The sequence below is a fragment of the Sebastes umbrosus genome, chromosome 23, assembly GCF_015220745.1.
Source record: "Sebastes umbrosus isolate fSebUmb1 chromosome 23, fSebUmb1.pri, whole genome shotgun sequence".
Classification (NCBI taxonomy): Eukaryota; Metazoa; Chordata; class Actinopteri; order Perciformes; family Sebastidae; genus Sebastes; species Sebastes umbrosus.
This window is the reverse complement of record NC_051291.1, coordinates 19,734,974-19,746,892: the sequence shown is the minus strand read 5'-3', so window position 1 is coordinate 19,746,892 and position 11,919 is coordinate 19,734,974. Positions and strand designations below refer to the sequence as shown.

At 40.1% G+C, this 11,919-nt stretch overlaps 1 protein-coding gene across 3 annotated transcripts; it reads left to right on the top strand.

Annotated features, from left to right (window-relative positions):
* The first annotated feature begins 65 nt into the window (after positions 1 to 65).
* On the top strand, positions 66 to 11,775 carry slc37a3 (solute carrier family 37 member 3). 3 transcript variants are annotated; one of them, XM_037760031.1, is made up of 15 exons: positions 73 to 209; positions 1,959 to 2,028; positions 2,354 to 2,575; positions 4,746 to 4,860; positions 4,959 to 5,051; positions 5,135 to 5,218; positions 5,346 to 5,491; positions 5,892 to 5,988; positions 6,091 to 6,175; positions 6,383 to 6,585; positions 6,715 to 6,856; positions 7,798 to 7,899; positions 8,043 to 8,242; positions 8,628 to 8,693; positions 10,057 to 11,775. In XM_037760031.1, exons 3-15 carry the CDS (start codon positions 2,499 to 2,501, stop codon positions 10,147 to 10,149), a joined length of 1,503 nt encoding a protein of 500 aa, XP_037615959.1. In that variant the 5' UTR covers positions 73 to 209; positions 1,959 to 2,028; positions 2,354 to 2,498; the 3' UTR covers positions 10,150 to 11,775. The 3 variants fall into 3 exon arrangements, with proteins under 3 accessions (XP_037615958.1, XP_037615959.1, XP_037615960.1); XM_037760030.1 differs by lacking the exon at positions 1,959 to 2,028 and having other exon boundaries at positions 66 to 209; XM_037760032.1 differs by lacking the exons at positions 73 to 209; positions 1,959 to 2,028 and adding an exon at positions 397 to 506.
* The last annotated feature ends 144 nt before the right edge of the window (positions 11,776 to 11,919 follow it).

Below are 11,919 nucleotides of genomic sequence, written 5' to 3'. Positions count from 1 at the left end.
CTACCCCTAACAAGTGTCACAGTGACAGGTGAGAGCTGAACAGCTGTAACACATGTAGTTCCCCTCCTGACCTGCTGGTGGCAGCAGCGCACCGCGGCGCTCTGCTGACAGCCTCGTCCGTCACACAGTCAGGAGTCCCCAGCAGTAAACACAGACTGTCGCCACACCGGAGAGCCAGCCAGCCAGCTAACGACCACACGAGCAGAAAGGTAAGAAAACGCCTCGGTTTGTGTGTGTTTATGAAGAGTTTGACACTGTAACTGTTTGCTCGTTGACGTCTGTTGTTACTTTAACGTGTTAATGGAGCCGGAACTGTGTGTGTAGGTATAGAGAGGCTGCTGTTACCAGGTAACGCTGTAAACTAGCTAACAGTGAGTGTGTTGCTATGTCACTCAGAGAGGCTGAGAGGGACACAGACTGATCTCTAGGAGGAGACATAAGCTCCCTTTAAAACAACTACATGCTGGTGAAAATGAACTCAATTAACTGAATATTCATGGTCGTATGTGAGTAAACATTTTAAACCATTTATTTAAACACAAAAGTCATAAAAACAGTGATTTACAACTAGAGTCTGTTCTGTAATCTACAGACAACTGATGTCCTCTGAGCAGGACGTCCTGCTCACATGGTCCCTTTCAGTGTCAGTGAGGTGTGCTGTATACAGAGTAATAGTCCCAACTGTCAGTCACTGTATCAGCAGGGATTTGGAAATGTCACCAGACACCAAACAAATCCCGGAAAAGTTTATTTACTTTCAGGGAGTTGTCTGACAAGCCCTTTGAGAGTATTAACCTGCCTTCAGCTGCCTGTTTTAACTGCTAGAGGTTGTGTTTTGCAAATGTAGGAATGTAACTAAGTACATTTACTCAAGCACTGTACTTAAGTACACATCTGAGGTACTTGAGTCTGTTCTTTTCATGGCACTTTCTACTTCTACTCCCCTTCATTTCAGAGGGAAATATTGTACTTTTTATTTCACTACAATTATTATTAGACAGCTTTAGTTACTTTGCAAATTAAGATTTTTGCATTTGAAACATAGCTTATAAAATATGAGATTTTCTTATAAATTAAATTACCCAACATATATACTGTACAGGAGCAGCTGAAACAATTTAACGATTGACAGAAAATTAATTGGCAACTATTTTCTGTCATTTTTCATACAAAAACATTTCATGGTGAAACATTTTTTTTTAAAGTACTTTTTAATAATTTTAATTTTAATAATTTTGAAGTTTGTGCTGTTGGACAAAGTGAACATTGTGAAGGTGTCACTTTGGGCTCTGAGAACTTGGGATGGCATTTCTCACTACTTTCAGAATTCTTACAAACCAAACAATCAATTGATTTATGGAAAAAATAATAACAGTCACAGGGAAAATGTTTCTGCATTGAGTACTTTTACTTTTAATACTCAGTTTGAGTACATTTTCCTGATTATTTACTTAAGTAATACCTTCAATGAAGGATCTGTCTCGCTGAAGTGGATTTACTGGTAAATATTGGCCAGGGTTTCATGGGTGGAGTAAAAGTCATGTGAAATATCAACTGGTTAGGAAATAATTTATCAAGGAAATGAAAGTGAGGCCATTGACTTTCGTATCTGTATTTCTTCAATGAATATTTCTCAACATTCTGTTTTATTCAGTCACTGTTCCGGTTTTTCGTACTACAGCAAAATCCTAGTCTCATGTTTACTTTTCAAAAACACGAATCTAATGAGTTTCACCCTGTGAACTCAACTGAACTGGTATTGGATCAGTACTCACCAAGTTGAGGTTCTGACTTAAAAAAGGTAGTGCATGGTGACAGCTGAACAGGCTGGTGGGGGAGGTGTAATGGTTTTAGAGGCAGTCCGGACACACTAGGCCCATTGATACCTGTGGGTGCTGGTGCACACCCCAGCATTCAGACCAGATGCAGCTATTCATACTCGCCTTTTTACCCTAAAGGGATGGATACTTTCTACAAGCTAGTATTGCCTGTTGTAGTACGGGATTCATCCAGGACTGCTAAAATCAGGTAAACTCCTATTCATCACATGTTCACCACAATGTTGGGTGAACTCAAACACTGCGTTGTTAAACTTTGTGATGAAACACTGGGCGGTGATTTGGTTGTAGTCGGGCCAAAGGCAGTCTAACATGGGTTTCTATTTATGTGGTCACGACTTGTTTGTCCTTAAAATATTTTAGTTTTTTCTCACTTACTCGTCCAATGATAAATAGTATATTTATGGAGTTGTGATTTTGTACAAGCCTTTGTCCTATAATCAATAGTAAACATTATACAGTTAAGCGTTTTAACATTGGTTTCCAATCCCCTCTTTTCTTTGTTGTTCCCCTAGTGATGTGCTTGTCCCATCTGACATAGTGGGACACTATAGCTGAACCCCCTCCCTGTCCTGTCGCTGTTCCCCCTGAAGACCTCGTACCAACACCACCTCCTTCCTCGTCCCCCACCTCCTCTTCCTCCCTCCGGCCGCCCCTGTGATGCCTCCCCCATGCTGTGGCTACCTGTCACAGTACACTCATCATCATCTGGTTGCCTTTCTCCTCACCTTCTTTAGGTATAATCTGAAAGGTCTCCCTCAAACCTGCTGCTACCATTGTGAATGTTAGTTTCTAGAAGACCCCCGTGATACCAGACATGTCCTCGGAGAAACTGGAGACCCAATGAGGGCTAGACTGGGACACGTGACCTGTCTAGTATGACTTTGTAGATTATTTTTAATTAGCTTGTTGCTTTATTGCTTATTCATTGGAAAGAGTCACAAGGATAGATGGGGAAATTCGATTTCCAACCAAACTGGATAGTATAGTAACTCAATTAAACATCTGAAGACGTTATTTTAGTAAGTTTTGAAACAAAAATCTAACTAGCCATTCATAGCCCACTGAGCCACAAGAAAAAAAAGGGGAGTTGAATAAGAGGATGCCATGTAGGGCTGTGTGTTGGCAAGAATCTTGCGATACGATACGCATCATGATACAGGGGTTACTGTTCAATATATTGTAATACTGTAAGCAAGGCGATATATTGCAATTTTTTAAAATCAAATTTTAGGAAAACTGTTATTGTATAAAGAACACACCACTATATGCATAAAACAATCAGAACAGTTGGATCTGCATTTGCATTCATCAGAGTCCCTGTAACATCCAACATCATATCACTACTTTGAGAGGGCACACACAGCGAGACGGTGCACATCTCTGCAAATGAAATACACTATTGACTGACTTAATATTTAATTAATTAATTAATTAATTAATTAATTAATTAATTGAAAATCGATACAGTGTTTCTGAGAATGGATACAGTATCACAAAACAATATAGCAATACTCAATATTTTCAATATTTTTTTACACCCCTAATGCCAGGTGTGCAGAAACACACTGTAAATGGATGTGCACTGTACATTTAGGTGAAAGGTTTATGGAGTGTGGTGGCAGTTTCTGTTAAAACAAGACACAAACCAACGTAACAACTTGTCTTTCAGTGAATTTAATAAAAAGGCATACATTAATAACTAAAGCATCTGCAGATGGACTCACGAGCACAGCCACCTGTTGTGGACTGTGGCAAGTGAGCCCCGAATACAAAGAGTAGTCAGTATTTATACATTTAAAGCATAACACGAAGATAAGTGCAAAGAAGAAAGGAAGAGAAGGATAGAAAGTATATCAATGCGTCAGCACACAGCAGACAACAGAGCATCACAAGACATAACAAGTATTTCAGCAATCTGTTGTTTGCAGTTACAGAGATCTAAAATGTCAGGTCACTGTCCTATGGTGACAAAGTTGAACATGTGAGGCCCTGAGATTATCTAAAGGTACAGTGTTAGACTGCAGATATGAAAATTGCCATTACAGGAGCAAGGTTACCCTAACCCAGGTCAGACGAGGTCAAGATAACATAGACAGTAAGTAGTGATTTCCAATAGACAGGGTTGCTACACAGACTGAAAAAGTCTTAATAAGTATTGAAAATGAATTATAATATTTTCATGTTGTGAAAAAAAAATCAAAAAAGGAAAACATGCATTTTGTATTTGTATTTTTGTTTTGGAGATAACATGTTTGCAAAGGCATTTGCTCTTTACAGAGCTCATTGTCTACATCTATCTAACACTGTAAATGTAGAATGTATAGCAGCGTTAAACAGAGCAGGATATAAATCATATTTATGGCCACCCAGTAAATTTCATTGCCATATGTTTATTTTCAGCCAGTGCTGTTAATCTTTAATTACAGTAGACGTGGTATCACACCACGTCTGTGGCCACGTCAAAACACTGTTATCAGGAGCAAAGCAAAGGGCCGTCTGCAGCAGGTAGCAGCACACAGTGAGTGAATACTGCTGTTCAGCAAAAAACTGTTCAGCAGAAAACCATTTCCTGTTTCTTAGTAAATTATTTCAGCAGAATTGAACTGCTACTACTTTGGAATTTCACTTCCTGCGTGCTTTATGTGACCTTATGTAGCCAAAGACCTTTTAAAGGACTATTAATGGTCCAAGTATTATTATTTGAATAATTGCCATTTTACTAACCATTTGCAGTTAAACTGATGAACAGAAGAAAGTTCCAGTATATTAAACATGTGTTCAGCATCCCCGCCAGCTGTAGTATGAACTTTGAGCTGTTCATGCTATGTGGACGGTTTAGATAAATCTCTATCAAACCCCTGATGCCTTTAACTTGCTGAGTAAAACTGTTTTCTGTCTCTCCAGCTATGTGTTGCTACACGCATCCAGGAAGACGTTCAGCAATGTGAAAGTCAGCATCTCGGCCCAGTGGACGCCGTCTCTCCAGAATGGCAGCGCACCGGCTTACTCTCCTGGCGAGGTACTGAGCAGCATGATGGTCCATAATAGCATTTAAACCCCTGCTGTGCTGTAGATAAACTGCGTATAATCAACTGTGTTCTCTCTGAATGTCCCCAGACGTGGGAATCCAATCGTCTGTTTGAAGATGAAAAGCAGGCCACTATGTTCCTGGGAGTTCTGGACTCCATCTTCCTCTTCTCGTACGCAGTGGTGAGTAGACAACATCATGATCCTGCATTAATTGTCATCGTCTCTGTCATTTGTGTGACTTTGCGTCGGTCCTGTCCACACAGGGTCTGTATTTCAGCGGTGTGATTGGAGACAGACTGAACCTGCGCTACGTACTCTGCTTCGGCCTTTGTGGCTCTGCTATAGTGGTGAGTTAATAGATCTTGTGTTCGGTCGGGTGTGTACACCTCGATAGTGTCAAGTTGTACATTTTGCATACTATTGATGTATGGATTCTTATTTGAATATTAACTGTCGCTGCCTGCGTGTTTGCAGGAGTTTGCGTTTGGCACTCTCACCGAATGGCTCCACATCTACAACATCTATCTGTACTGCGGCCTGTGGGTGGTGAACGGCCTGCTGCAGTCGGCCGTCTGGCCCTGCGTGGTGGCCGTCATGGGCAACTGGTTCGGCAAGACGGGGTGCGTGACATTTCCCTGTTTACAAAACCTGCATTTATCTAACATCGCTTTCAAGTATTACAAGTGCAACATCTATATCCAGCCCTAGAAATATTCAGTCCAGTTCGTGTCTGTCAAGTGGAGCTTTATGATCCACGCCCACACACGGAAACACACACGCTCACACTCGCACAATGACATGCATTCACTGGCGCTGCTGCCAAAACATAGACGCCATTTAGACTCAGTTTTTCCTCAGTGGCCTCAGACTTGTGAACATAATTTGCTGAATATAAAAATAGCAGAGCTGTCTGTGAAATTGTGCTTGTTAAAGTTTTGAAGTATTTGAAGCGCTTTTAATATTAAAAAAATCTACATATTTCTAACTTTTTCTAATTGAATTCATGATGTTGTCTTCCAGCCGCGGCTTTGTGTTCGGCCTGTGGAGTGCTTGTGCCTCTGTAGGCAACATCCTGGGGGCCTTCCTGGCTTCTAGTGTGCTCAAGTATGGATACGAGGTAAGAAACACACACACACACATATATTTATTGATGCCTTTTACTATCATTTTGTTCAGCAACTAAATGCTAACATGATGTACCGTGTGTTGTTGCGTGCAGTATGCCTTCCTGGTGACCTCAGTGGTGCAGTTTGCCGGTGGGGTGGTGGTGTTCTTCGGCCTGCTTACCTCCCCAAAAGAAGTCGGTAAGCACTGCAAGGAACATGTTAGAAAAACACGTGTTTTCATATATGTGTATGTACAGAACAGGACCACCAGACTCTATGTTCACTTTATATTGACCTCATTCCCACGGAAGCCAGTTTGAACTTGCCTGAAATAGAACCAGTTTAGGGTTTTGATTGCCTTAAGTGATTTAATCTCCACAGCTTGAATGTGTTTGTGTGTGTCAGGTTTGAGCTCGGAGTCGGAGACCGGACTGGTGGAGACAGACACAGACAGCCACAGGCCTTTGATGAGCGACGAGGAGGATGAGCTGGAAGCCGAGGCGTATAGCAGACGATACCAGTCAGTTCAGGAGCCGGACGAACCTCTGACCGAGACTCCTCGAGCCATCGGCTTCTGCGAGGCTTTCTGTCTGCCTGGAGTGCTACCTGTGAGTCCACCACACCAACAAGTCGAGACAAATTTGTTTGTAGCACTAATAGGGCTGTCCTAGCAGAATATATCAAGTCTATTTTTGTGTCAAACATACATGTTGACTCTGTGTCTGTTTGTACTGTAGTATTCCCTGGCGTACGCGTGCCTGAAGCTGGTCAACTACTCCTTCTTCTTCTGGCTTCCTTTCTACCTGAGCAACAACTACGGCTGGAAGGAGGCTGAGGCCGACCGCCTGTCCGTGTGGTATGATGTCGGAGGAATTATCGGTGAGTGGCAGGCACATTTATGCATTTTCTTTCATCCTTTATTTAATCATAGTCTCATTGAAATTTGAGTTATTGAAAAATTTTCATTTTTTTCAAGTGACATTGGTACTGGTACATTTAAAAATAAGGCGGAATAAACACATTATATTTTTTTGGATATGTGAAATAAATGATAGGTTGCGTCCAAAATTCCATATTAACATGTTATTTAGTACGCTAAAACAGTATGTGAGATATTAGTCTGAAACCTTAGTATGAAACCAATAGCACAGTGAAATATTACAGCATGCAACGCTAGACACTACGGTGGCATAAATATCCCACGATGCAATGCGGTAGTGACGACAACGTTCATAACAGACGTTGACGGACAGCTCTGTAACGTCCATAACCCCTTCAAATTAACTGCAAGTTTAAGATTTCACTTTGCTATTAGTTCAGACTGTGATTTTCACAAACCGTTGTAGGCACGGGTTACCATGGTTACGCATCTCCAACCGGCAGGGAGGCTCTCAGGAAGTGACGATGTAAATTAATGCTCATTGTGTCCGAAAAGATACATACTACTGTTTATTCACATAAAAGTATGTTGAACAATACTACACATATTGATTGTAGTGCATGGTATGCAATTTCCGACATTTATTTTTGTGAATTTAATGCCACCTAAAATGATTAGGTAAATTGGTAATATTATAATATAAATTTTGGGGTTTATTATACTCGTAATAGTCTCTGATCCAGGAAGCTGAACTACTGGTCCAGCAACCACAGTGGTTAGCGTACCGTATTATAATGTATTTTAGCCCTATTCATAATTGTACAGGTCAACTCAATTTTAGCGATAAGTAAGACATGTCTCCTCCTTTGTCTCCTTCATGCATAAACGTCCTACTGTCTTTTTCTCATTGTGTCTCTGTCATTTTGTGTCTTTGTGTCAGGAGGAACCGTTCAAGGTTTGATTTCTGACTTCATGGGAAAGAGAGCCCCGGTGTTGGCCATTAGCCTGGCGCTGGCGATGGGAGCCCTGGTGGGATACAGCCGTGAGTATAGAGTTCACCATTAGCTGATTCATTGATCAACAGAAAATCAGTCAGCAGCAATCAACCAACACCTCATAATATAAGGTTGATGGTGGCATCACCACAGTATTACCACTACTACTCTCTCTCTTTCTCCATCTCAGACTCACCTAATGACCAGGTGATAAACGCTGCGCTGTTGGCTACCACTGGCTTCTTCATTGGCGGCCCTTCTAATATGATCAGCTCGGCCATATCTGCTGACCTGGGGAGACAGGATGCTCTGAGGGGCAGCCAGGAGGCTTTGGCTACTGTCACTGGCATAGTCGATGGAACTGGGAGTATAGGAGCTGCTGGGGGACAGGTGAACAAAAATACAGGACATTTCACGAGTAAAACTTTTTCTATACAAAAAATGCATTAAAACAGCAGGAAGAGACCAGATTAGATTACAGAATAAAGGACATAAAAGATGGTTTTTGATGGATCTGCCCAGCTAAACCCGTCGACTAGTCATCATTGTCCTAATTATATAAAAGAAAAACATTTAGAACGGCATCAATGCTTTATGAAATAGTTACATTTTCTATATTAACATCAACTATGAGAGCACTGCAGTGGTTTTAGTTTTGGATTTTAGTTTTGCATCAACACTTTCATAACACACCGCTGTGTATTATACCAGTCACACACACACACACACACTGATTACATCAGACTGGTGCATTAATACCTCTGTCATCCTCTAGTACCTGGTGTCCCTGATTGAGAACAAGCTGGGCTGGATGTGCGTGTTCTACTTCTTCGTCGTCATGGTAAGAAATCACAACAGGACTTTTTAACCCTTGTGCCTCACTTTTGAAAACGTTGCTCTGATGTCCTTAAAGGACAAAAAAACTGCCATAAAATGATATACTAATATTATTTTCCACTTTCACTGAGTTAAATCTTTTAACCAACTTCAGTCCTGATCATCACTACCAAATATTCATTAGTTTTTCATCATTTTAACCCTTTAACTGCCAGTTTGTGTACATAATGCCACTGTTTTTTATGTAAATTAAATGCTATGGGTTTTTTTTCACAGTCTAGGATATGTCAATGATTAGCAAAAGTATTGAATTTGATGGATTTTAATTTTTTTTGTGCAGTGTCAGATTGTTTTTTTAAAAACCCTCAATTGTTACCTCAGAGGACAAAATGTCCCCTTCCTAAAACTGCTACATATTAATATTATTTTCCACTTTCACAGGGTTACATTTTTTAACCAACTTCAGTCCTGATCATAACTATCACATATTCAGTCATTTTCAGAATTTGAACCCTTTAAATGCCAGTTTGTTTACATACACACTGTTGTTTTTATGATAAAATAAGACCCCACAAAAATGTAATTATATTCTGCATACTCAATGCAAGGGGGGGATCTTTTTCACAGTCCTGAGTATGGCAATGATTAGCAGCAACATTGTTTTTGATGCATTTTTATTTTTTCTGCAGGAAACCAGGAAAATAGCATGTATTTACCCCCACAGGGCAAACATGAGAAAATGACTCAATCTGGTGGAAAATAGTAAAAACTAGCATTTTGGCTCTAGATTGAAAGCATGAGCTAATTCAATGATTATATGCTGTAATGGCCGTGGGATCAAAAACTGAGCTTTTAATTGGTTTCAATGGGGACGTTTTTGTCCTTAAGGGTCTGAGTATTTTGGCTACACAGTTTATTATAGACTTATTAAAGGAGCTCAGGTTGAACTTCCAAAACCTCACATCCTTGCAAAAATGCATGCCATATGCATTAACACAGACAAAATGATTGGAAAATGAAACAGTAGGGAAACACCTACTATAACAATTAGAAATGTCTGCTGTGAAAAAGGCCGATCTTACAGGTTTGTTTTTACAATACATTGACATAAATATGACTTTTTAGTTGCCAATTCTAAGTATATTAATGTGTGCACTGTAGTAATGTTTTTCATAGGTTTAAAGTACATTTTAATTTCTAGCTAATAACCCCATATCTTGATGTTTTTGATCATTCTTTTATCATCACTTGTTTGTTCACTGGTGGAAACATTGGTGTAACCCGATAACCCACAGCAACACCACACCATGTAGTTGTATAACAAAACCGTTGTGTAACTTTTGATTCTTGTGTTTTTTATGTCACAGACAGGGGGCAGCATCGTGTTCATCATTCCGTTGCTCGTCAAAGAGGTGCGTGCCATGTGGAGAGACAGACAAGCGCTGCGACGCCAGCTGTGAACGCGCCAAACATCTGCCAGCCATAATATTCCTCCTCTAATCAGCAGGGCTGCACACAAACGGCTCCTTTTTACGTGAGTTTTCGGGAGGTGGGATGCTGTTTCTCACAGCCCACGATGGTTAAGGTAAACTGGAGATAGAGAACCACAAGTTTAACTCCCACAAACCACCAGTGTTTGTCCATTAACACCCATGTGAGCAGGCAGAGCGACTTTGAGCACAACACTGAAGTCTTATCCACTCACTAGAAGCCTAAAAATGCAAATGCACACGTCTTTTAGTGTGCACACAAGAATTTAAAGGTTGAGCTGAAGTGCCTCATTGACAAAGGCTTTTAAAGGGACCCTAGCTGTCCACTCTGTGAATTCAGGCCTTGCGGGGCTATCACAGAATGTACTATTGTATATATTTTAGGTTTTAAATGGATGTAAAAACCTTTTTTTAAATGTAGGTGTTCTTGATTCAAGTTTTAAATCAAGAGTTCTTAACTTAAAGATCATCCCCTCGGAGACAATTTGGGGGTCATGATGGCCTAAAGAATGTGAATAATAACGATAATGTAGAGATGTACTGTCAGCGTTTGTAGATATGTATGATATTTTTGTTGCTTCGGGTCGAGATAATGAATATTGCACTGTAGTATACAGTAATTAGTCTTGAAGATTTTAGTGCACCACTCAGATTTTAGCTGGGTTTTGGGAAACTTTCACCTCGCAGCCACTTGATTTCTCTTGTGTACATTTTGTGCAATCATCAGGGTTAGAAACTATACTGTCTACGGGGACTGGTTCTCTCCATTCTGTATGTGTGTCAGTCACTGATCGATATATGCTCATTCCTTTTTAAGTTTTAATGTCTTAAGTCACAAGCAATCGCCGTGAAAACCCTCACGCCAACAAACACACCGACAGAAACACAATTAGAAAACTCTACCAATGTCTTGTCTCTTTACATTGAGTTTACAGCGAGGCATGCCTCATGCACATTCAAGTGTAAACTGCATACTGACATTGCAGAAGAGACAGGTTTTGCCTGTTTGCCGCAGAAGCTGCACATTTGCACGTTTGTTTGGGGAACTTGACTGCAAATCTGTGTTTGAACAGATTTATTATGTTTAAAGAGGTAAATTACTTTTAGATTATAATTACTCATGATCAGATCACTTATCATATGTCATCAGCCATGGGCTAGTTAGTGTTTCTGCAGGTTGTCTGCTTTACGAGACAATGTAGTCAGCAACCAGCCATCAATCGTTTTGGTTAAAATCAGTAAAAAGAGACTAGAATTAGTGATTTTCCAGCCACTGTGGCCAATAGACAAAACTGGTAGTTTGCTCCGTTGCATTTAGAGCATTTAAAATGCTTTTTGAGAAGTACTCTGTGGTACGAGACGTGTTCCTCATGCTAAACCTCCAGCACTGGAGCTTAAAATGACACTTGCACCTCCGATGTTTCTGAACTTGCCAAATGTAACAGAATGTAAATTGAAACGTGTGTTGAATATGAAACACTATCTGTGGTGTATTTTTTTGTTTTATTTTTATTTATGTGTACTTTTAGAGTTTTAACTAATGTAAATGCAAATTTTCATTTTAAATAAATGCAAACTACATTTTGCAAATTGTGAGTTATCTACAGATTATTTCAGATAAAACAGTAATGGTGTAGATGGAATTTTTCTAAACTATTCAACCACCAGGGGGTGCTGCTAATCAAGAAGAAAGTTTATATTTCAATCTTTCTCTGCTTCTCTTAATACATTCATGATCAT